This window comes from Varanus komodoensis, unplaced genomic scaffold, assembly GCF_004798865.1.
Source record: "Varanus komodoensis strain SLA01 unplaced genomic scaffold, ASM479886v1 scaffold13_1, whole genome shotgun sequence".
Classification (NCBI taxonomy): Eukaryota; Metazoa; Chordata; class Lepidosauria; order Squamata; family Varanidae; genus Varanus; species Varanus komodoensis.
The window spans coordinates 11,326,414-11,352,503 of NW_025335408.1; the positions used below are offsets into that span (position 1 = coordinate 11,326,414).

Genomic DNA, 26,090 nt, shown 5'->3' on the forward strand with positions numbered 1-26,090 from the left:
GGGTGTGGAACGAAGAGATGCTGATACATTATTTGATTTCCCACCCAGTTTTCTGAGTGATAAACTGCTCATATCTTCAGGTTGTTAGGATGAAGCCATTGTAATGGCAGTTATCAACTTCCATCCTTGCCATGATTCTGCTTATTGGGAAGTGACAAAGGGGGAAACATTCTGCAATAGCTGGTTGGTGATAACAACTATGATATAGCAGCTCATTATCATGTAAAGCAGACTAAACCCTACTGAAAAAACTCCAAAAATGGTATGATTGATGACTTCACCTTAATCTCTTAATTAAATTATCCACACACAAGAACAGCCATGCTGGTTCAGATCAAAGGCCTATCCAAACCAAGGCCTTTAAATTGGCCCTAAAATAATTATATTCATATACACATAAACACATTCATATTCATATATTCAAATATTCATATACCCATTCAAATATTCATATACATATTATGTGGCCAACTAGATGCCTAAGGGCTTTCAGGCTATGGTGTCTCTTACTGAATGAATTGGCTTTGCATAATTCTTTTCTTGGCTTCTGCTGGTTCCTGGATTGCCTTTTCTCCTGACAGTATGTCCACATTGCTGGTATGCTGGCTGCTGGAGTAGGGATAGTTCTTTGGCTAAAATATGGCTTTCATTTTGTTCCCCCTTTGTTTAGTGGTATACAAATTTTGTATTAACCGAATTGGAGTACTGATATAAGTATTAAATGTTTATTTTCTAATACAAACAATAGCATTATTAAATCAACTGTTAAAACTGCAAGTTCGATTATATCATCCTCATACAAACATGGATTTTTGGTTCAGTTTTAATCAGCCCTCAAATTCATGGTATCAGCAATTACTTTTATTTCTTGGAGTATCATTGATCCAGAATTCAGTTGAGAGAAGACCACCACTGCCTTAGTCAAAGAGAGGATTCTATACTTTCCCAAAATTTTCAGCAGCAGTTTCTTGCCAGAACTTTGTGATCTTTGATGAGGAATTTGTTTGTATGTATGTGTTGTGTTAACTCTTCAGCAATTCTCACAAGTACACGTATTTAAAATATTTCACTGAAAGGAATTATCTAGAATAAGAAGTATCAAAACATTCATGCTCAGAATGCTTTGTCAAGGAACGGACCATGTATGTACCCAACAAAACCATCCCCAGAAACATTTATTTCCTATCAATGGAAAGCATACTGCAAAACAAACCCTTACAAAAAAGTACCTCTTTAGAAAGAAATTGTTTCAAAGAAAATCATAGAGTACAACTGCTATAATCTCAGCAACTGAGCACATGATCAAAGTTCCCAGGCTAAAATCCCTTGCTTCCTTCAGGAAAGAAAGGAAAACTAAAAAAAACTCCCATCTGAAACCCTGGAAAGATGATGACCTATTTTTCCAACACTCTTCCAGAACCAAGATACTCTTAAGCTCTCAATATCATCTTCCCCTGTTTTCTACAAGTAATACTCCAAAGAGAATCCAGGAGCACTGACCTAGTCCCTCTTTTCTTTCCATTGCCTCTGTCTCCATCAAGAAAGCCTACGTGTTCTGGCTTTCGAGCTCAAGAGCCTCCATTTCTATTCTTCTAAGTTAGGCACGGACAATGGGCTACATTTCAAAACCCCTCAATAAGTAATCATTCCAGACCTCTGTCAAGAGTGTTCTGGCCCTGCCATGAGATTCCACTGGCAGGGAGGAAGAAAAGGACTGCAGAGAATAAAACATGGGTGGCAGAGCCAGGGGGAGGTGATGGTAAAAGAGAAGGGTGCCCTCACCAGCTTGGCTTTGGCATCAGCTGTCCACCACACCCTCTGCTCACATGCATTCCCTGACAAAGAGAGTTCCTCAGCAGAAAAATAAATTCCCACTCCTGTTTTAGTCAACACGAAGCTATTCTACCAGGAGTCTGACAACCTAAGGAACTTTCCTATGTTCCTGCCATGAAGTTGGGAAGGACTTGACATTCACCAAGACCAGGAAATCCATGCCGAAATGCTTTTCCCATGACTATATATTACCAAAATTAAAATGCAACACAAGCTTGTGAGGGAGACAGGCTAAACAATAATATGTTCTCCGAGGACACAGGTGAGTCTCACAGTCACAAGTTAATTCAAAATGGATATTCTTACATATACCCAAACACTGGTAGGATTCTGCTGTCTTAATTTTGGTGCAACTTGTGAAATTTTGACGTGCGTGTAACATACACATATCTAATTATCCATACTTTCGAACAACTCTAATGAAAGCAAAGGTGTATAAGGCATGCTGGATTCTACAGTTCCTAGTGTTTAGCACAAGTGGTGGCATAAAATCAATACTTAAAATAACAATTGCTGTATTGGGATTTCACACAAACCTTGGCTATTAGAAATGCAAAAGACAATATCTTTTGTATTTTACTCTATTCAAACACTAGGTAAAGATTTATACTGTAGCACCATCTATCCACAAAATGCTGAGATCATCACCATGGCCTCATCACTTTCCTCCCTGCTGAGCATTTTAGCGGGAGCCAAGTTAGCTTCGGGCACAAGTCCCTGGATTATGGCCCAAGTGCTGATTAATCCCCTGAACTTAGAGGCTTACAAGCAGTGAAGAGCAGAAGGAGTGGCAGAGATGAAGACCCTGAACCTCCCGCTCTGCAATTTAGCTAGATGGCTCATACAGAGACAGAAGATGGCTGGAGTGCCATATCCTGGTAGCCTTAGCCTCTTTCTGCCCCTTTACCACCTCTCTGAAACCAGTTTCTCAAGTTTAGAGAGGCAGCTGGTGCCGTTCTCTCCGCACCAGCTCTGAAAGACAGGGAGACTGGAGCATGAATTCCTAGCTCCAAGGTCAGAGCTCTGTCTCCAACCTTAGCACTGGAAACTGAAAGCATCTGTGGCCTGCTAGATGCTGTCTAGAGGCTATAAGATAACATCTTCATAATTTTTGCCCACTTTTACACATCAAAGATGGAAATAAAGTGGCTTAAAGAAATGAAGCCCAATAAAAACATTCAGTTAGAAAGCTAAAGCACACAATCACAATAAACAATGCAAGGCAGCCTATAAGAGAAGAAAAATGACGATCAGATGGGGCAATGTTATGCAGAACCCAAAAAGCTTCGGCTAGGATTGTACAGAAATGAAATGAATTGAATAAATACTTTCAAAAATTTCTGCTGTGTATTCTGGAAATGCTACATTATGCAAACTCAGCCTCAGTTTAGTTTTCAAACTTGCCAATAGGAGAAACAGCTTTGGTTAGAAATGATGAGTGTGTGGGGCAGAGGGGAGAAGAAATTTTTTACATGATTTGCAATGCTAATGTATGAATCTAATAAACAAACAAAATATGACCCTCACACTTTTAGATATTTTGCAAGCCCGCCTTGTAATCTTGCACCACCTTAACATTTTGCACATCAGGAATCAGAAACATAAGGAGGCTGTTTATTTCTTCTACAGCTAAACTGGTGAACTTGGAACCCAGTCACATTCCCCATTAATATTAATTGTGTCCCGAAAATGAAATATCGCGCCATGACATCAACTCAAATGTTCAGTGACAATGACAGAGGAGACGGGAAACTGCTGTTCAATGCAGGCAGCGCTATCTGCTGGGTCACCTGAGGATATTCAGCCGCAGCTGCAGATGGAGTTAATTGGCTAGCTCAGCTCCTTTGCTGGAATTCTTCCAGTCTTTTCAAAGATTAGCATACATGAACTTGGAACAACAGGCACTTAAGCTAACTTCCCCATCTAAGCAATGAAATTAAAATCTTAAACTTAAGTGTAAATTGAGATTTCAAGAAATGTCTGGTCGTCTACAGGACAGCTGAACAGCTACTGCATGCAACACTTCACAAATGTTGATGTTTAATAAGAGAGCAATTTTCTTCTTTGTAGGCTGGTGTTCTTGATTTCAGGTGTTATGCACAGTTTTGGAAAATTTTGTGAAGATTTTTCTGATTTCCCATACCTCCAGATGCACCTTCAGAACCAAAACATTTCCTCACATCTAGTGTAAAGATAAAGCCTCGTGTTTTTTATCATTATATGGATTCTAATATACCTTGGAAGGTAACTGAATTCTAAGAGGTGTACTTGAAGGTCCACAAATAACAATAGATGTGCATGATTTCACTGATTTCTAATCAAGCACATTTTCAACAAGCAAATTCTGGATGTTTAAATTGTTTTTAAATTATTTTTTTCTAATAAATTCCAAATCTAGCCTTTTGTTTAGAGTAAGCTATGAAGCAGCTTGTTGGTTTTTTTTTTCAATCGTATATATGGAAGACATTAAACACATAAGAAGCACTTTTGATTGTGAGAAAGCATTGTAAGTTAGAAATCAGATATTGGATACTCATGTTCTCACGTAATATATATGCCATACAAGGATCAAATTAGCCACTTTTTGGCAAGGATGCTCAAACACCTGCAATAATGGAGTTCAAGTATTCTCATAGCTTTGCATTAAGTTGAGGCCAAAATGGAGCATAGTATAGGCTGGTCTTTACTAGCGAGGTCAGAGAAACCAGCAATGCATTGCAATTAACTCAGATTTTTTTGACTCTGAACTACATATTCAGCAATGGACCAGAATTTCTGAATCACATGGACTAGCAGAGTGGAGGTTTTGGGTTTTTTTAAACTTTTGCAGGGAATTTGTGTGAATTTCGGCAAATATGCATTTGCAAACAGAAAATACATTCTTGTATGTGTCCCCCAAAATCTGATCCCTTCAATGAGCAGAAAACACAACAAGAGACAGCTGACCATCCACAGAGAAGGAATGGATTTAACAGAATCCATACATCTCTAGCCTTTGCCCTATTTGTTGCAAAGGTTCATTGCTTTAACAGCCCTGGCTCCTGAGAGATGTTTCACGTTGCATTGACAGTGCGGGGAAAAACCGGGTCTTCACAACAATAACTTTAGAGCACTGCTATAAGTAGGAACAATTGTGAATGAAGGTACATTCCTGGATTAACAGGAATGTCTATTCCTGGATTAGGCATTACCTCACATTATCTCCTAATCAAAGATATTTGTACAGTTCAGTCCAATGGTTTCTTGCCATGAAAATGAGCTCTAGCCATGTACACTCCCTTCACCCACACTTCACCTGTCAAAAGGAAGACACCAAAAAGAATCTCCTTTCCATTTTAAACTAACCACTCTTTCCTGTGATACCTGAACTTGGGGCACGGTGGTTTGTTTAAACTAGAGTCCAGGAATAAGCCAGGATCTCAAACCATAGTGAGACCCTGGTTTGTTCTCATTAAGCAATAGCTTCATTAAGAGAAGGAAAGGAATGAACTGAAAACAGATGATAAAACCACCTTGGTGAAGGTGTAATCTGGTCAGTGCCTGGATGGAAGACCTGGGAACTTCATGTATGCCACCTTGAATTCCATTATAGCAGAAATTTCTGCTGGGATTCAATTTCTGGCTCAATTTCTGTGAGCCGTCCCGAGGCTATATAGGAAGGGGACAGCATATAAAAACTAATAATAATAATAATAATAATAATAATAATAATAATAATAAATGTGGGACACAGATGTACAAAATAAAAGCAATAAATACACTAAGCCTTTGTCAGTGAAACATAGATTTGGATACACCTCCCAAATGTGGAAAAATAAAGCAAAGGCAGTGTATACCTGAGGAAGACAGGAGCACAACCATTGGAACAACCTCTGTATTTAGTTAATCTGACACCAGTCTTCTCCAATGTGGTGCCCTCCAGATATTTCGGACTACACTCCCATCATTTCTGTCCACTAACTATGCTGGCAGATACTGATGGATGTTACAGGCCAAAGTGTTAGGAGGGAATGCAATCTAAGATTCGGCAAGCAACCAAGAAGTGAAAACACAGAACAAGTGTTCCAAAGGTATGGACAAGCCAACTAGCTCATACAAACACAATCTGTTCCTAGGAATCACTCAATGTTCATGGAGCAAGGTCAGCTGGTGTGATCTTCTCTCCACCCCTAAATGCATCATCACTGCATAGGTTATATTGTGTAAACAGAGCAAGCGATAGAGGAAATTAAGCCACAAGACATTAATAAAAGATCAAAGCAGTTGTACGGAAAAAGAAATCCAAAGAGGGAGAAATTATGCATGTTTTTACAATGACATGGAGCACAATTATGTGCATACTTACTCAGAGGTAATACCACTTGTTCAAGACCGCCTAGGACCGAAGTCTAAGCAAATGTTTTTAAACTAGTTGGTCAAAGGGAAAAGGGAAAATTTAGGTTTGTCATTAGACAGAGATAATTAAGACAGGTAAACTACACACAGCACAATGATTTAAAAAGGCTGGAAAATGCCAAAAGCAAACAAGGAGAAAAGTTGTCTGAAGAATCGATATCTACATGTATTAACAGACAGAACAGAGTAAGAATGTTCACAAAATCACACACCCACGCTGAACAGATGTGTGTACATCAAGCAGAAGTAATAAAGAAAAATGTTGGAAACTGCAGTGCGACAAAGTTTATGGAGACAAATATCACAAGACATTAACTCAAACTTAAATCAGCTTTGCTTGAAATCCTAAAATGGAAAAACACAACCACTGGAAGAACTGAAAATTACCTTCAAAATTATGATTGATGTTTTAATATAAGGGAAAAAATAAGTAAGTGAATCAGGTGTGACATATATCTGCCACTTTCATGCTGAAACTGTACAAGCGTGTGTGAGTGTGCATTTTAATCAAGATTAAGTGATTTAAAATGAAGTTTTCACAAATTCACAAACAAAAAAAATCCCAAAAACAGTTACACTGGGATTTTTTTTCTTCATCTGTGACAACTGATGAGTTGGTATCTTTTTTTGAAATGTAATTGAAGTTCCAGGAGCATACATTAATGCAGGAGTACAAAAAACAGGTCCATGGACTAAATCTGGCCTCCTGGTGTTCCAGTTAGGTTCTGCCTACTTCATCAGGTTCCACCATCTTTCCATCTGCAAATCATTGTGCAGGTTGCAGGTTTTGTGTAATTCCATCCTATGAATGGAGGCTGCTTCCAATAATAAACTAGCATTGATCCAGATTTAGTTGTATTTACAGTGGATTGACCAAAATAATTGGGGCAAATTAGTCATGATCTCAAAGGAGCTACTCTAAGCATGTCTAAATCTGGATTTAACTCATTAAAGAACTTGCATATACAGCAATTGGGATAATTAAAAGTAATCTTTATATTTAATTCATTGTTTTAATAAAAGGGTTAGGATGCAACAAAAACAACACAAAGAAGATATACACCATGGATCTTTTTCTCATGAGCTCACACTTACTGATCTTGATAATTTCTACAGCACTTCTTTTATTCCAGTTAGTGGAGTATAACATGCAGAATGTTGGAAAGCTGAATTCACATCCAAGCTAAGTCATGAAGCTTTACTTGGTACTGGATGCAGGGTGCATTCCTCTCCAAGAAGCAGGCTTATAGTGTGAGGTCCTTCCTAGAGTCCTTATAGTCACTTGAGGCTCAGACGCCTCTAGCAACATGCTGCACCAACTACTAGCTTTGCTTGGTGGTAGCTCTGCTCCTATCTGGATGGAGATAACCTGGATTGTAATCATGTTAGATTACTGCCATGCACTAAGGTTATTATTGCCTTTGAAGACTGTTCAGAAGCTGCAGCTCAGGTAAAATGCTGCATAAGGATTGATAGCAGGGACGAGATCTGAGCATAAACCACGTGCGCCGCCTACCTGAATGTGATGGTTTTGACCTACGAAGTCTTTTGTGCCTTGGGATCACAATACCTGACAATGCACCTCTCCCAGTATGAATCTACCCAAATATTAAATGAAGGTGGGGCACAAGGTCCATGCCATTTTTGGTCAAAAAGTGCTGAACATTCAGCAGAACAAATTTCACCACTGCACATTGTTCATGTAGATCAGCCATGACGGAATAGGCAAACACATTGGAAGAGTCTCCAAAAACCCTCAATGAAGCCAAACGCAGCTTCTCACAACAACCCAGTTTGGTACACTAATGCAGATGGGTTCCTGGAACACTCACCTAATGGGAGAAGCCTGTACTGCAAGGGGCCTGCCCTCCTGATGATAATTCCTGGGTTTTTGGCTCCCCCCCCTACATGCACGCATGCATGTTGTACACATGGACAGACATACCACGTACCTTCCAAAATCCCTACATTCCCTGAGAGGCCCATCCATTGCACCCTCTAGCATCACAGAAGAACCAGCCTCTTCTGTTGTGTGGAGGAAAGCAACTGGAAAGATGGTGGCGGCAGTGTGAGGAGACACAGGCCCTGTCAGAGAGGGGAGCCCATGGAGGACAGCTCACCTCAAGTCCAGAGCCAGCCACCACCTCTTCACTCGCAGCACCTCCGTTTGGGTCCATCCCGTGGATAGTTCCCACTGAGAAAGGTTATAGCCATGCTCAGAGAAGCTTTTCCTCACCAAACCCCCCAGGGGAGGACAGTGGTGTTCATGTGGTGAGTGAAACACATATCATTACACTTCCATTTGTATTCCGACATTTCAACCATGTAATATTTTTAACTGTGGTTATATTTGGAATAGCAGCCTCTTGTTGGAATCTGTACAGCAAGGGAATGAATTTTGATGAAAACTGTTAGCATGCAATTTTAGACTGACGATCTGCCAGAAATTCCTTGGGCCCCAGTGCTGTACAAACACCAAATGAACTCTCTCTTGGAGGAAAAAAAAAGGAGAGAAAGAAAGGAAAGGGGAGGAAAGAAAACAGCGAAAACACTGCAAGGTAATTTCTAACACACTTGCCGCTGTTGAAAATATCATTGCCTTGGGTATATCTTGGCAGCCCTGTGGAAAACTCTTGTCATTCTCTTCATAAATATGCACCAAGTGGAAAATAAGATGGGAGAATTCAACTGCTCATGGAATAATATGCCAGCTTTCTTTCCCCTCAGTGATTAAATTATTTGCCTATGCAAGAATCACACCTCTAGCTTGAAAAGGAGAGGGCAGAGATGCCGCCTGAAGAGTTGTGGGTTTAGCACTGGTTTGTGTGTTTTACATTGAAGACAAGTATTTAAGGTGAGACTGCTAGACTTTGCAGCACATTCTCTTTTACTGTTGGAATAGAAAGCTATCCTAAAAACTCAGTAGGTGGTAAGTTCCACTGGACACGATGGACTGACTTTTGAGTAAGCATTGCTCTTCATGACTGCAGCCTTATGCACACATACTGCAAAGTAAGCTCCACTGAACACAACAGAGCTTATGAGTAGGCACCTACAGGGTTGTGCTATGCATCCCATTTTTTGAAATCAACAGACCTTTGGTCGGTCACAGCTATCTTGTATCACTTAGACCCATCTAATGGGTCAGTTAAGAGTGCTCCGCTTATCTGGAACTAGGCTAGTGACTGGTCACAGCAAGCGGAATACAGCTTCCCTCCGATGAAATGAATTTCAGGGTCAAGGAGAACACTGCAATAAATGCAATTTACCCATACACAGGGTTGTGTCTAATATTAAGGCTTTTTAGAGTATGGCCACTGAAATAAATTTGATTTAGATGAACATTAGAGGCAACCCATTATATTATTTTTACATTTTTGTAAACAATGAGAACAGGTCAGAGGACATCATATTAAAACTTTGAAGGTTTCTACTTACTCTGATCCTAAATAGTAAAAATCTCATTGAATCAAGAGTAGTCTAAAAATCTTAGTGATTTTCATAGGACTTGTTTCCCTGTTTGGGGTGGCGGCATAAATTGGAGGGAAGGGCTTGCAGTCAGAATCAGACATGCAAATAGAATATTTAAATAGATATTTAAACATACGAACAAGGCATGTTTCCCTAGCCCCACACTCACCGTGATTTCCTGTTCATAGGTCCAAACGCCACAGGCCAATTCAATGCAGAATATCACAAGCAAACTTCCAAAATACTGTAAAACACAAAAGAGTCTTTCTTATCATTTTAAGCTGAAATACATCCTGGAAGGAACCTGGGATGGGAGCCGAGGGGAAGCATAAAACCCCAAAATGATAAATATTGCTTTCTTAACTAGAAATAGAAGGCACTGTGTAGTTTGGTCAAGCCCTTTTCTCCATCTGATATTATGGAATCACACACTAAATTCTGTGCTGTATTTTAGGCCCAAATGATTCATTGTGTTCAGTTCATGGATGTGATTAACACTTATTCTGCTGTAGTTATGTAGGGAAGCAGTCAGCGGGTAGGGAAGAAGTAGTTAATCCTTTCTCTCCTGCTGTGATTCTGGCAATCATCCACCCCAAAGCTGCTACCTGCACCAGCTTCAAGGCAGGTTTGGGCATCACAGCTGCCCCTGCAGTCCTGAACCTGCTGGACTGCTGTACCAGTATTGCAGCTAGTGATGGACTCTTTGGCCAAAGTCCATGGTCCCACAGCCCAGGGAACCCGCAAACCAACCCCCGGGAGCGGCAGGTGGTGGGAGCAAGAACAAACAGCCCACCATCAGCACCTGGACCAGTATGGGAATGCCAGGTCCACCTGGGACTGATTCTGCATGCCGCAGCATCCCTCTGATTCATCCAAGTGTGCTGTAGTCACACACATGGTGACCACTGCTCATCTTGTTAGTTCCACTTGCAAAATGTAGTATTCTCTTCCACAAAAAAAGAATGCTTATCCCCAAGAAAATGTGTTTCAGGTAAAGGCAGCAAAGTCCATGTCCTTCCAAGGCCATGCTTTGAGTTTAAAATGCAAAAATACACACTTTTAGAGGATTTCTTTGTCGAGGCTGGCAGTCATCAGGAATGTAGAGGTAGTTACACAGCATGGAACAGCAGAGAAGATAAATGATGGTTGTGTGCTCAGCAACAGAAAATAATGTGTGTCCATCTAAAGCCTTCTCCTTTCTTAAGTCCATTAAATCCAGGATCTAAAATCATTTAGTTGCACTACTAAGCATTGCCTGCACATTAACTGTTTTCACACAAGTAATATCACATCAAGTCGGGCCTTCGCATTGAAACAAGCGAAACATATAATTTTTAGAAAATGATCTTCAAGTATATAATTTAATTGTAAAAACAAAGCCCGTAAAAGCATACTAGAAAGCTGTCAAGGAGAAATGCTCCCAAAGTCACCAATTATATCTAACCTGTAAGAAAAGGGCAGTGCTAACAAAGAGGTCATGCACCAAACTCCTTGAAGGGCTCTTTGCACTATAGCACTGAGTGAAAATAAATACAATACAGTTTTCTGCTTGAGCAAGAGCTAGATGTGCTATGCAATCCACCTGGTATAGCACCCCATGAATTCTCATGCAAGGGGAAATGCTAGAGATTATTTTTCTCCATCTCTCAGTTTCGTGGAGCCAACCTGATGTTTGTATAGTGAATCCCAAAGTTGGCACAGCATCTATTCTGTAGTTCACAGCTCAATCCTAGGCTGTGAGGAACAATTGGAACACTGACATCAACAGCCTTAAACACACCCAACAATGCATAGGATCAGCCGTTACGATAAGTTAATCAAGTCCTATAAAAGCTGTTTACAGACGTGTAGTAATACTGGTTGCCAAGAGAGTAGCTTTCATGAATAAGGATGAAAGAGGAACTTGGAATGGGCAGCTGGTGCTATCCATTCCATATATTATATAGCATGTTACATAACTAGGGTTGTTCCCTTCCAAGTAATATTTTCAGGATCAAATTGCAAGGCAGTTATTTATTATACAGCAAATCACAGTTGGTTTGCAGTATTTGGGTTCTGCAGAACTATCTTAACACTGCAGTTACTATTCTGCAAATGGGATCAAAGGGCCAAATTGCACACAAAGAAAAGAACGATTAGAATTCTATAAGATTAGCATTATACCTATTCTTGCAAACTGAGAATTTCCATAGCACATCTGAATGTTCAGTTTTATATATACTATCTCTGCAGTTCGTACACCCACAAAACCCTGCAATATACTCTGCAGGCAATAGGGATAATACTGCCTGGTCTTAGACTGGCCCGACAGTTTAAGGCCATCCAATGAGTTAATAGTTAAGGTGAAATTTGAACTAGAGATGTTGTGGCTTACAGCTCTCATTCATAGTCACTATGCTACCCCAGCTATTAAAAGCATGAGTTTAAAAGTGCAAGAGGGAGAGGGAAGGAGTGGGGGAGAGACAGAAATGTATTGATTTCTTTTTGTCACTGTCATTCATATGCATTCAAATTAATTGAAATACCAAACTATTAGAGGCCAAATCCCATGATGGAAGTTGCTAACATGTATTTAAGGTCACAATTCTGTGCACCCTTAATCAGAATCTGTCTCACTGAACACACCAGGCCCTACTTCCGAGGAAATATGCTGAGGGTGCACCTGCAACAGTGGCATTAGCCAGTCACACTTGCTCAGCAAGAGCCAGCCTTAGGCACTCCCTTAGCTCAACAGTTCATTATACTGTGCCACCGTTTCACAAACTACATTATCCTATGCATGGGATGCAGTAAATGCATCCACATCTAGTCAAAATGCTCTGGGCTGGCAATTAAGAAGGATAGGCTGAGATTTCAGCCAGTGGCAGACTTGAGTTTGGCCAAACAACTGGAAATGGCTAGAGCTGGAGGGGAGAAGGGGGCTGTTTGCAGCAGTGACTTCAAGTGACTTTTTTCCCCTAAGAAGTATTTTAGCTGTTTTCTCCCTCACAAACTTTTTCCTCTTTTTTCATGTCAAAGTTCCAACCTTTTTGAGAACACTAATCATTTGTCAGGATGCATCACCCAATTTATTACTTCACTCAGTTTCTTTCTCTTTTTTATTAAGATTTTCTATTATAGATAAAGATAGCAAAACACCATCATCGCACAATGTGAAGCTGTATTAACAATACAAAATACTTTTTTTTCTGTCGAGCCAACTTATTCCCTTTTACTGTTCCAATGAATAACCAACACATACACAGTATGTCATGTGGACTGACTTCACCTTCATATTTAAGGAAATGGTGCAAGAACTGCAGACATGGAAATATAAAATCACTCCACAAGCAACCATTCAGCCATTGCTTCTGCCTTCAACATACTGCCTTATTCAAACGTTTCCATTTCTGAAATGCCATTAAATGTTTCACAGCACAAAGCAGTGCAGAAGACAAGATCTTTCATTTAGCTTGTTTTCCAACTCCAGGAGTTGTTCAGAGAAGTATCTGCATGATTACACTGATACCTTTAAATACACTGTTAAAAGATGGGCAGGGGAAACTGAAATGGACTGTTATGCTACAAGTGATAAATAGAACAAGCAAAAGCACCAAAATTCATATTCATTAAATTCATAACTTGTATGTAATTCTTGAATGTATAACAAGCCCTGACTCTGATCCAACAAACTTATTTTTTTTCAAAATACAAAGCATGCTGATTTATATTTTCTGTGACTTTCCTGTCTAGCTTTTCTTTTTGCAGGATGGGAGAGTTTCCTAGCAAATTTACAAAAATATAAGAAGATGCAAAGCTTTTTAGCCATTGTTTTTCTTTTAGCTTCTTTAAGTATAAGTGCCTCCCCAAGAAGAAAAGAAGTAAGGCTGATGACACATATTTTCAGAACTGGAGTGGAATTGTCCTAGAAATGATGCTATGGAAAGAAAAAAGATGCATTACCCATTTTTTTTTTCCATACAGCCTCTGGCACCAATGTGCCATGATCATGCAGCAGTCATTTCCTGGGATAATTCTAGGCCTGTTGTTGGAGGCCAATCTCCCCTCTCAGCCACCCACTCTCCTTTCAAGCAGGTCAAGAACAGAGGCTTATAATTTCAGCCTTTATTAGGGTAAACTGGATGGGTAGGCTAGCTCTGAGAAAGAGACGTATTGAAGAAGTTATCAGCAAAGGCACCTGCAAAGCTAAAATACCAGCTATTACAGAAATATGGCTTATGCTAAGAAGTTGGTTCAGAACTGAATCTTCTCTTCCCAACCAAAAAGAGTTAGGCTCCATCACTGGGTGGTTCCCACAGCTAGTGGAGCAGACAGTGGGAACACTGGATGTTACTCCATTGGTCTGCTCTTTAGAACTGAAGCCATACTATGGAATTGGTCACATTACATTTGCTCTCTCTAGCTCTGTCTGTTCAACAGTGTCTTCCCCAGAACCAAAGATAATCAAGTTTTCACCTGCCTCTTGGCTTCCCTCAGAGCATGCAGGCCTTGGCATTTCAGCAAAGAATCCCAAACCCATCTCTTCCCGCAGTTCTGATTGAGATTCTGAAGTAGCAGACTCTGGAATGCTATTATTTTGGGAGAAGTGGGCACAGTCCCTATGCCTGCTTGGAAATATATGGTAAAGTACTGTGTCTCCTAGTCTCTTGTGCAAGCTTTTTCCCTTAAAGAAGTTAAATCAAATAAAGAAGCAAAGTGTTGAAAGGCCTCAGACCACTTCATACTACTTCAAGTTTAGATTTGGTATTACTCTGACATCTCAACTGAGAACGTTCTTCTGAACTTAAAACAATGGATTCCTGAGCATGTTAAATACATGCAAGAACATGCTGCATGTTATGCAACTGTTGGAGCCTGGGGCAGGGATGTGCATAAACTGCACATCCCAGAACAATGTCAATCAACCCAAAACAAATCATGGGTTCTCCTTCTGGGTGTTCAGGGTTGATGAACCATGATTATGAAAACCCAGAATTTAACAACTTAAACTATCCTTTAATTAATATGTGCAAACTAATTCACTGTAACAGATATAATTTTGAGGATTTTCCCTTTATTTTTAAATGTAATTACTAATCAAGGGCCATCACTACAACTATAAAGAGTGTCTAATTCTGCTCCTGAAGGTTTTGAACATTTGCTTGCTCCTGCTCTGCCTCTGTCATCCTCACATGATATCATTTCTTGGATCTGCTCAGATGTCATAGCCTTGATTAGACATCTTGTTCCCATCCTTGGAGTTGCAGGTGAAGCCTCCAAAAGTTTAGAGTGTCACTAAAGACCTTGAATCTGAAAACTAAAGTTGCTGCACATCATGTGTGAATTCCCAGGTCTATCCTCTGTGCCAATGAGATAGGCTCTTTAATAAAACCTTGCAGGTACAAATCAAGCAGCTTTCTATTAGAAAATGATACAAGTATCACCCATATACAATAAGCAGAGTATTCTTTATCGCTACAATTTAACATTTTGTTGCAGGTTCCATTCCAGTTTTCTAAAACCAATAAAACCTATTTTGAAGGCTGGGTGCCATGTGATCCTTGAGACTGTTAACCACTCCCACATTCTTTCCCACTCTGCTGCTTTCTGCAATCAAAGCTGGGAAAGCTGGATGGGAGAAGGCCAGGAACTAAAGGGAGGATTCCAGGAACAAGCAGCTGCAGAGGGAAATCTTCAGGGCAACTGAAAAGGTGGCATAATTGGTATGCAAAGCAAATGCCAACAGATACCAAAGCAGCATTTCCCATCAGCTACAAGTTTTCGTTTGTGAAGGAAACAACCAAGACATCTGTCCATATCCCAGGGAACATTGAGTGGCTCCCAATATTACATTCAGTTTTCAAAAAGAACTTAGAAGAAAAAATCCAGAAAAGGGTACTAAGGTTACTGTTGCTAGCCCAAATACAATGAAGCATGGAAAACACAAAGATCAATCTGGAAAATGCTCATTTAAAATTTGAACATTAAAAAAAAACAGCTTCTGGGCAGAAAAATAATGAAAAGTTATATCTTCACCCTCAGCTCCCTTCAGCTTACCCATACTGAATCTCTGGGTAAAACTCAGTTCTCCATTCTACATGCCCATGGAATGGTGCTCTCTCAATTTGGAAAAAAACAACAACAAATTATATCAGAAATGAAATAAATGTCCCCAGATCCTTAAAAATAAATAATTATCACTGACAGATAAGGTCAAAATCAAATTACAATCTTAGGTCAACAAATGAAGACTTAGCTTTTGTCTTGAGGGAAACCTCAAGACTAAACTGTTCCCTTGGCAGTATACTCAGTTTAGGCTAGATGCAGCTATTGAAATCTGTGGTTTATACTGAGTATATACTTCTCTCGATTTTTTCCCAGTGTGTCACTAATCTGCCTGTTCTTTGTTATTATACAAATGTGGACTATATTTCTTCTTCATGTTATCATTTCCATTATAATAAAGGATTCATCCATTTATTGCTGCACAGCTGAATACAATGGAAATATCTTTGCAAATGGCTTAAAGATAAAGCATGCAGTGAAACAGAGAAAAGTTGTATTTCCTGAGCAGAGAGTAAGAAAGCTGCTTTGGGTGCTGACTAGGAAGAACCATGGTCCTGTTCATCGCACCCAGTTACTTTAATCTCTTCTAGACCAATTTTTCCCAACCTGGTGCCTTCCAGATGCGTTGGACTACAACTCCCAGTATGCCCATCCAGTCATGGAGGTACGCTTCCACCATTTTGGTGACAGATAGGAAGTTGCCCTGCTGTGACATTTTGAGACTCCTATGCACAGTTTCCATATGGACTTACCTTCAGCAGAGAAAGCTGCTGACTTATTTGAAATCAGGGGGACCATGAACATTGAAGAAGAAAGAATATTATTGCAACTGTACCTTTTCTTCACCTGAATGATACAGGAGGTGTTCAAATAATCTCAGGTTTCAAGGTGCTTTCCCTACATAGCATGAATAGATGTGATGAACTCTGATCTGAACAGGAAGCATTGATTATGATTCCCTGCACATGCTTTTCTGGAGCAAGACACAGTTCAACAAGCTATGCTGCGTGTTTTGTTTTTAATAAATAATGGTAAAGCAACAAACCATGGTTAATATTGTGTTTGCGCTGAGTTATTGTTATGGTTACAGTAGTACTAACAGAGTCTGAACTGGCTGGCTATTAATGAAAGAAAGCTTCAATAATTCAATTTTAGTTTAGAGCTACATAGGGCTCTTTTTTCATCCTCTTTTTCCTTTCATAAAATTGTCAGTGTTTGATTCTCAAAGCTGAATAGGACTAGAAAGGAAAAAATCTTAAACCATATCCACAAAAACTATGCATCTCAACCGATATGCCCCAAGTACTTTGTTTTATCTAGGAAGATTCTCAACTTAGACTCAAACACTTCCTACAATATTTTAGAATCTGTAAACAGAAACAGATTTCCTAGGAAAGAAAACAAAAATTTATTGGACTTTAAAAGCCATACTATAAATCTCAAAAACGATTCCAAACAGAAGATTTGTATTCTCGCCTTGCTTAAACATTCAGCATCGACTACCCTAACAAACAAAAAGCTGATGAAAGCCCTGGAATTCAGGAGTGAAGAACTCCAGTCGCTGTCACGTCTGGCTCTCTGCAGACCTTAAAGCTAAATAGATGTCAGTAGTTTATTTCTTTTTCTTTTTTGCTCCTACAGATTGGCTATTGAATGATATATTGAAATATTTCCATTTAGTAAACAATCCAAGTCCAGTGTCAATATTTGCACAAGGTAATGGAGCAGCTGCTGCACTAATTCTGCACTTCTGCTGTAACCACATTCCTCGATCCCAGGCTCACCAGAAGAGAAAGGAAAGGCAGGTGCCGAGCTATTCCAAATGTCAGAGGAATGCACAGCTCACCAGGGTCATACTTTACCTGATTGCCTCTACTAGACAAAAGTGTGTGAGAAGCTGGAATGATGCTACAATTGATTATCACACTGTGTTGAGGCTTTATATAAATGTTTTAGCAATGTTTATGTATTTTAACGCTTAGAGATATTTTAAGTATGTTCAGTGGTATATAAATCTACTGAATTAATTGAGCATCATAATCAACATCATGATAAACTTTGCCTGCTTTCCATGTACAAGTTACACTGCCCATAACTTGCTGTGTGGATGCCTCTTTTCTACAACGTACATTACAGATGAGGATAAGTAGGGGGTGATGCAGGAGGGGGTGATGCATTTATGACAGCTGTCACTGCAAAGCACTACACAATATTGCTGTAATCAGGGGTGGGCAGAAGGTAGTTCCCAGATGGTTAGACTTCCAGCTCCCAGCATTCCTGAGCAGTGGCCACACTGGCCATGAATTCTGGGAACTACAAGTCCAGAAGAGAGATTTGCCCTTTGCCCACTCATTGCTTTAAGAGCATAATAACCCCGATGGATCAGATAAAGTTCAATTTAACACAGTGTCCCACAGTTTCCCACACTGGCCAATGAGGCAGCCCATAAGCAAGACATGAAGACAGTAGCCCTCCAAAGCAACTGGCATTCGGTGGTATACTACTTCTAAATGTGGTGCAGTCATATTGTCAGCTTGGCTAGCAACTGCTGCAAGATTTATTCTCCATTTTTTCCCAATCCCAGTTCAAGCTCTCTCAACAGCTGGCCATGTGCATATCCCACTGCTGAAAATATATTTCAATCCTGTGTGGTTTCTGAAGAGGGACTTTCTTTTCTCTGTCCTGAATCTCCAGCTTTAGCAGATGACTATGAGCTTTAATCTTCCAAGAGAAAGAAACCCTTGAGAACCTCTCTTTTTAAGTGAAATGTCTTGTTTTAGCAATTATGGAGAAAGCCTGTTGGATACGCAACTAAAGAGGTTTCTGAAATGCAACAAGCAGCACTGCATATTGTGCAACAACACAACAGCAACAATCATTTTCTTCTCCAAGTCTCAAGTAAGAGGCCTGGGAAGGTCTTGGGAGTGAAAAGGAGTGATGATTAAAGGTCAAAGCTGTTGAAAGATGTGGGTGACAAAGAGAAGAGGCCGGGGGAAGCCTTGCTACAGAGAGAGAGGCAGACAGGCATTATTTTGTGCAGCAAATTCCAAATGAGGTGTCATTGGTTTCCCTCTCATCTTACTATCATTAAAAAAGGAAAAGGAGTTAATGCCCTAAGTGTCCCAGAAGAGTTGACAGTATAAGGAATGTACATGTACAAGTAGTTTCTGAATCATATTACAGTGGCTCAGGGTTCCCTGCACAACTGCAGATCCTTGGGTTGCACAGGTCTAGGTTTTGCAATTACAGGTCTGTGTTGTCCCGTAGAATTGTGTTCCTGGAATTTTTGGAGGGCCTTGCTTGGCGGTGTGGTGTGAGTAAAGGGAGACACACACCGAACTCACTGTTGAATGTTTCAGACTGTATGCCATTTGCTCGCACTCTGTTGGACATGTCACATCGGAGAGCCAAATTAAGTTCTAAGGAGGGGTGTGAAGGATGGGAAAAGCTTGAAATGGTTGTATCTACACACAGAAGTAATTCATTTTAGAAGTTATGGCAAAAATACCGGTTCACATACAGGTCATGTTTCGTAGCCATTCATCTTCTGCTACCAAGACATACAAATCTCTGGATGTTATCTGCTGAAATGGCACTTTTGGCTGTATCTGCACAACCTGATTCAGTCATGAGAGAGCTTAATCATTGTTAAACTAAGTTATTGCATTTTGCTCAGGCTTATGTAGAAGGGGACAAGCCAATTTGTAGAGTCATTGTACTGTGCCTGTGTTAAGCAAATGTTAAAATACAAATCTTTTGGCTGCTCAGTAAGGGTCTTTCAGTGCTTATCAGCCAAACAATATTTATTTTTCTGCCATTTTTCCGATAAAGACTATTAGTAAAGAGATTTGTGCCGTCCGTTGTGATATTTATTCCTAACCGATTTTCTTTGTTATATAGATACAAATCCACAAGAAAGCAATAATTCTGAGGCACATGCTTCTGTTGACTGTAAGAAAAGCCTGCTTTCTCATGTTGTTGTTTTTGTTTATTCAACAAGCAAAACCTTCACAGTTGTATTTTTCTCAAATAATGACAAATCAATTTGTTTTCATTGGCTAACCTAGATGATAAAGAATTTCAAGAGACAGCAGACACTGAATGATAATAATTTGACATATTCAAGGTTAAATCTGAACAAGACTTAGCCATGCATTATATGGCATAGCAACAAGACGAAAATGGCTCTGAGCATGTGAAGAACACACTTTCCAAACCACTGAGAAGCGAAGCACAAACTTGCAAATCTGAAATAGGGAGTAGGCCTATAGGGTCAGAAAAGTTAGTGTTAAACTACTTTTAGACCCCTGACCATTGGTTCTCATGAAAAGTGCTCCAGTCCACACAAAAGGTGTCATAATTTGCAAAATTATGCTGTTCCTGCCAAAGCAGATGAATACAGCTACAACTACGGAAGTTATTAACTACTGGTTGTGTTGTGACCTTTTCTGATGCTTTTGTTTTTTTGTTTTCCCATGCCCTGCTGTAACTCAGTCTGTAACAGTGCAGCCGAGACCACTGCAACCACGGTTACCCCAGCCTCACTTACATGGCTGCTTTGCCTGTCACAGTTTTGACTGTAAGGTCCTGAGGACAGATGCTTATCCACTTTCACTCTTTGAAGTGCTATGCAGCCTGGTGGCTCTCTATTATCACTTCTATGATTACTCTATTTCTGATTAAAAACCATCCAAGATGTAAATCTTATGACTGTTACATTTCGGAAGATATTTCTCTCCAAATACAGACATCAGTCAAGTTTATACCAAATAAATTCAGCTAACCACTGTCCAGTATCAATCTTCAGAGGAGGTACAGCAAAAACTCAATCAATACTCAGTTAATTCATCATTTTCTTTCAGCTAAGAATCACGTATATCAAAGAAGCCTACATAGCTTAAGCCAAGACATCTTAGAAATATATGGGTGCCCCATTCCTTCCAGGCAGACAAGAAAAAACATTTTCTAACTAGAAGGCTTTATTATGTGCAAGCTGACCAGCTAGGGTGGCTTTGTAATGCAAAGGATGAGAACTGCAGAAAGCAAACGAAACTAGCAAGTTAGAAAACTGGCCATTACTAAATTGATTCCAGACTGAACACCTCTTGTCCCTTACAAACTGAAAAGAAGAAACCACACCTTCATGGTGGAGCCAGCTGCTTAAGGGCTTCTGACAATTCTCCATTGGTCTGCCATCATATGGAATATGGTGCCATATTCTTGAATCAATGATGTCAGGTTGGCCTTCCCCCACCGTATCAGCTGACTCACTAACTTTTCCAGAGAATCTGAAACCGCTTGACTCTCTGCGACTGCCCAGCTTATTTTTAGGTTTGCTGGCCTTGGCAATTCAGCAGTAGATTTCATTTTTGCATGGATCAGACAACATTTTTGTCTATCCAAGAGAGTATACTCAGATTCTGTCAACAGTTATGACATGGAAGCGCTGTATAAAAAGATCCAAAATTTCTATCCCACCTTTCCTCCATTATGGTACTGAAGCTGGGTTCCTTGGAGGTTTTCAGGTACTCTTCCATCCATGCGCTGCCTAGACCTAGACTTGCTTAGATTCAGCAAAGTGGCTGAGCTGGCTCAAGTCAAGAAGGTCGGTCCAGTCCAGCATCTTTGCAAGAACCCCATTGCCCAGCGGTTGCTACTGTGGTCCACCAGAACTTGCTCCACTGGGGATTTGCAATTTAGTTTCATCCCAGCCCAGTACTACGCCCACACTGGCTCACAGCCTGCAGAAAATCTGAGAGAGGGTTTGACGCTCCTGCTGCAGAGGGAGAACAACTGCTATCATCTTATTCGATTGGCTTTTACTTGCAGGGCTATGAACTGTTGTTCATTGCCACAGCTCTCCTTGCAACAGTGGAATCAATTTACAGCTGTTCAAGAAACATAGTATTATGGTAATGAAGTATTTGTTTTAATCATATGGTGAACAGTTTTAACCTTACTCCCGTGTACTGGCCCCTACTGAAATGAGCAAGACTTGTGGCTTAGAAAATCACTAGATAAACAAAGCATTTGTCCATGTAGCAAAGTCATGTAGACTATTTGGGAAAGAAACCTTCTTTAACCAAGGAAATCTTTTAAATGTGCCCCCAAAGGCTATCTCACCGGAAGTTTAAAGCACAAAAATTCCCATCAGAGCGATTCAGTGCAATGCCTGGCTTCCTTAGAAGAGGGATCTTCAAGCACTTAGCTGCGTTTAATCACTGCACAAAGCTGAGTTTATGCTAGCTCACTTGGTGACTGTCCAGGCCAGGCTTCCAATTAGCCACTTTCTTGATCATCTAATTGCTATTGGGCTAGAAAGGAAAATGGCATTTACCCAGTTTGCCTTAGCCTCTTGGCTTAAAACGATGGGAGATAGAAATAGACATGCACAAAGCCTCAAAATGTGTCCCTATTTCAAAGGAGGCTCTCCTCTAGAGGCTGAGTGGCAGGCTTTCCTTTTTCCTAGAAGGAAGAAAGACAGTGCACAGCCTTCAAGGCACTTTGTGTTTTGCATGCTGTACCTGCCATGTCCTCGTTCTTCTCCCAAGCTTTGTTGTTCGTAAATCTAAGGATGGCAAGGATATAGACAGACTAGAGTACACCACTTTCAGAATGCAACTCTAATAATGAGCACAATCTGATCCAGGATGTCGGCAAACAGCAGCATAGGTACATCCAAACTGGCACAAACTAGGAGCATGGACTCAAAAGCACTAGTGCCTAGAACAAGTCTTTAGTTTGGGCACTGGCAGACAGATTTGTGACTACACAGCACTATGCATGACAGTGCCATGATCAGGCACTTGGAGTGTCATAAGGACTTAGCATCTTTGGTCAGTTGTTGTGGTCCCAGCATCCCAGCAAGAGCCACTTCTTAGGCCACCCTGGGACCCCATTGGTCTTTTTCTGGCCCAGTTTTCCAAGTGGCAGAGTATCCTCCAGTGCATTACTTTAGGGCAAAAGTGGAGAACCTGATGCTTTCCAGATATTCTTGGATGCCAGTTTGATTCCCATACTTTCAAGATCTTTATGCATGAAGGAAAAACGGCTGTATGAAGAACAGAAGTCCATATTAGTTAGTTAATTAGCTGGGAACTTCCACAGTTGGTGATATATACAAATTAAGCAACCAGAAACCTAAGGCTGGTAAACGAAGGGGACTTAAAGAACCGATTAGTGCACCCATCTTACCAAACCAAGTAAGGCCTTCTTGCAGCCCGACCTGGCCAATGCATTAACTAGGGAGGTGAAAGGTAAATGAAAACTAATGCAAAAACCCAAACCCAAACAAAATGAAAATGATTCCTACATTGAGACTGTATCTGTGAAAAATAAAGGAGCCAGTTGTAACCTGTGACTCTAATCCAATACTTCCAAAAGCAAGTCAGCAACTTTGGGGAGTTAATTCATGATTTTACAGTGAAGAAGGTCATAAAAGACAGGTTTGAAGTGCATTTATTAGTTTATAAAATGTTGGCAACCATGCTGGTCCAAGGAAGACAGAAAAGTCTGACAGGATAAAATGTTTATTAGAACCATCAAAAAGTAAGCCAGATGCCATATTAAACAAAAAATGTAAAAAGGCAGCTGGAGGCATGGTTGAAGTAAAAAATGCCCACTGTAAACCATGAAGCACTGTCATGCATGTAGAGCATGTAATTCAGAATTATAAGAGAAGCTTTTTCATGACTCATGGGATTTTACAGATGGAATGGAATGATAGACGTACTTGTCCCCAAAGAATAAGGCTTGAGACTGCTTCAACCATCTTATCTGAGTTAGCGTAAAATGAGAAATAGAGTTGAGTGTCACCATCGGTTTATTGAAACATTGTTCCAGATCACCTCTCTGTGATCGTTTCATGCAGAGTTAAATAGCTTGGGGGATCAGAGGAAGCCCTGAGGAATTCCATAGCACAATTGATATGACACAGAGCAAAGGTCATCTAACACCACTTTCTGCAAATGATTGCCAGGTAGAAATTGAACCACCCAAATACCTCTAAAATTAATTACGCCCATGCTATGCTTAGCACTAACTGAACAGGAATGTAACCTATAAGGCAGAAAGGGGTAACCTGGGGCTTCCAGATGCTTTGGATTGCAATTTCAGTAATCCCTGGCCATCCTGACTGGGGCTAAACCTTTGAAGGGTGCTACATTGCCTATCTCTTCCTATAAGGCTCCCAATTGAAATTACAAAATTTTTTAAAAGACTCAAATGTTCAAGAGTCTTCTGAAGTTTTAAGATTCTGGGAGGTATTTGTTGCATTGAAAGTATCCAACTTAAGGAGATAATGTTGGTCATTTTGACTTTACAGGTCCAATTTGTTTTCCTTCAGTGTTGCTGATTTAATGCTATCTCAACTCTTCACTGTTTTAACTAAGAATCTTCAGGTAATGCACCCAATCCCAACAGATGCACCCAACTTTCATTTTAACAAAAGGGAAGCCTTTTCAGTTGGAATCTTCCCATTTAAATTGCTGTCAAGTGACCGTATGTAGGCAGCAGCAGATGATAAACGATTATTGTCTTGTGGCTGGCCTTCAGTGCTCAACATGTCACTTCAGTTTAAACTTACATCTTGCATTAAGCTGGAAAGCTTCCATTTGGGTTAAACTTTACTACAAGGTAGCATCATGAGTCAAATGAACGTACTGATGGCCTGAGGAAGAAAGCTCAGAACAATCCAGATTTCGGCATTACTCCATTTGAATTAGAAAGAAAAAGACTCATTCTGCCCTACTGCTAGAGATTTCTTTAATACATGTATTCTATCCAAAACTTAGGGTTGCACTAATGTTAGTCCTACTTAGAGTGGGCCTTAAGTTAGAGTAACACTAGATACATCAAATTGGATCCAACCATTCCACTCAGCTTGCAACCCCAATACAGAGTTTTCAGAATGGCTCATATTAAATTTAACAGCAATTGGGTCTTGACATTTCACAGGTGAAGGGAAGTGTGACATTTCACAGGTAGAGAGGAAATTAGCTGCTAGGCCTCCCTCCACATCCAGCTACTCTTCAGATGTTTTGTATTACAATTTGCATCAGCCCCAGACATCATGTCCTATAGTCAGGGATGAAGAGAGTTATAGTCTGAAACATCTGCAGGGTACCTGTCAGGGAATGTTGCAGAAAGACATCCAGATGTTTGGCTTCTCCTTTCCCCCTTTGTTCTTTAACTCCCATCCCTCTTAATTGCAGCTCTCCTACCAACACTGATACCATCCTGAATCCTTTCCCCAAAGCCTCCCTGGCTTCCCCAACCTTTACTAGCCTTCTCTTTTCCTTTCCCCAACAACGTCTTTCATCTTCTACTCCCAGCGTTAACCTCCTCCACTTTCCCACCCTCTTTCTCACTGTATAGCACCTTTTGTCATGTGAATGAATGACAGGCCATCACCTACATAGGACTTAAGAAGCTGCCCTGCAGCAGCTTGTCCTGTCCACTTGACCAGCAGGGGGTCTCTGGGCTGAATTGCCAGGAACTGCAACTGGGATGGCCTCCACATAAAGCATGTGCTCTGCCACTAAGCTTTGGTCTGACTTCATAAAAAGAAAGGACGCACTCATAAATATTATTGGAATGAGGGCTAAACTTGTCTTCTTTGACCAAGATACCTTCATCCATTAGCACAGCAAGACTATGGTCCCAGGGAAAGCATTGCAGAGAGCACAGGGTATGGCACACCCTCTTTCTTGTGACTGTAGGTACAGCTACAGCCTTGGAAGGGAAAATCCAAGGTCAGATTGAGCCATCATGCCCTTGCAGGTGCCACCTCAACTGCTCTTCAGCTTGCAAGGGTTCGGAATGGAAGAGGCTGCTGTTCTGGGCACATGTTTCAAAGCCAGGGAGATTTGGACTCTTCAGAGGGGGGAGTAGGAGGAGCCATGGGAAATTATTATTATTATTATTATTATTATTATTAGAAAATTTCTATGCCACCCCTTGCCGAAATGGAGCCTCCAGCTCTTGAGATGGAAGAGGTGGGTGGACTTATCTCAAGGCCACCCTCTCCAGGTGTTCAGGCAGATCCTGAGAATAGCCACAGTCTGCAACTGCTAGGAGAGGACATGGAGCAGGAACACCAGGAATCAGATGTGGATTCTTGGAGGTAGTGGGTGAGTTTTAGTGCAGTTTCAACAAAATGCTCTGTGCATGTTCAAAGATGCTTTCTTTGCTAATTATGCTTTACTGAATGCACACTGGAAAATAAAGAGCTTTGACCAAAGAACGGTCTGTGGTTTTGATGGTGTGAAAGGGGAAACTAGCACACAACAGGAAGGGGTTGAAGAGAAGAAAAAGAGAGCAGGATGATGGATGGGGCAAAGGAGAGG

The 26,090-nt window shown here is 40.5% G+C and overlaps 1 protein-coding gene across 1 annotated transcript in view; it reads right to left on the reverse strand.

Moving 5' to 3' along the window:
- TSPAN12 (tetraspanin 12) overlaps positions 1-26,090 on the reverse strand; it is a 97,262-nt gene that overhangs the window by 8,194 nt on the left and 62,978 nt on the right. The window contains exon 9 of the mRNA XM_044423030.1: positions 9,869-9,943. Within this exon, the coding sequence (XP_044278965.1) occupies positions 9,869-9,943 (75 nt within the window). The remainder of the gene's footprint in view (positions 1-9,868; positions 9,944-26,090) is intronic.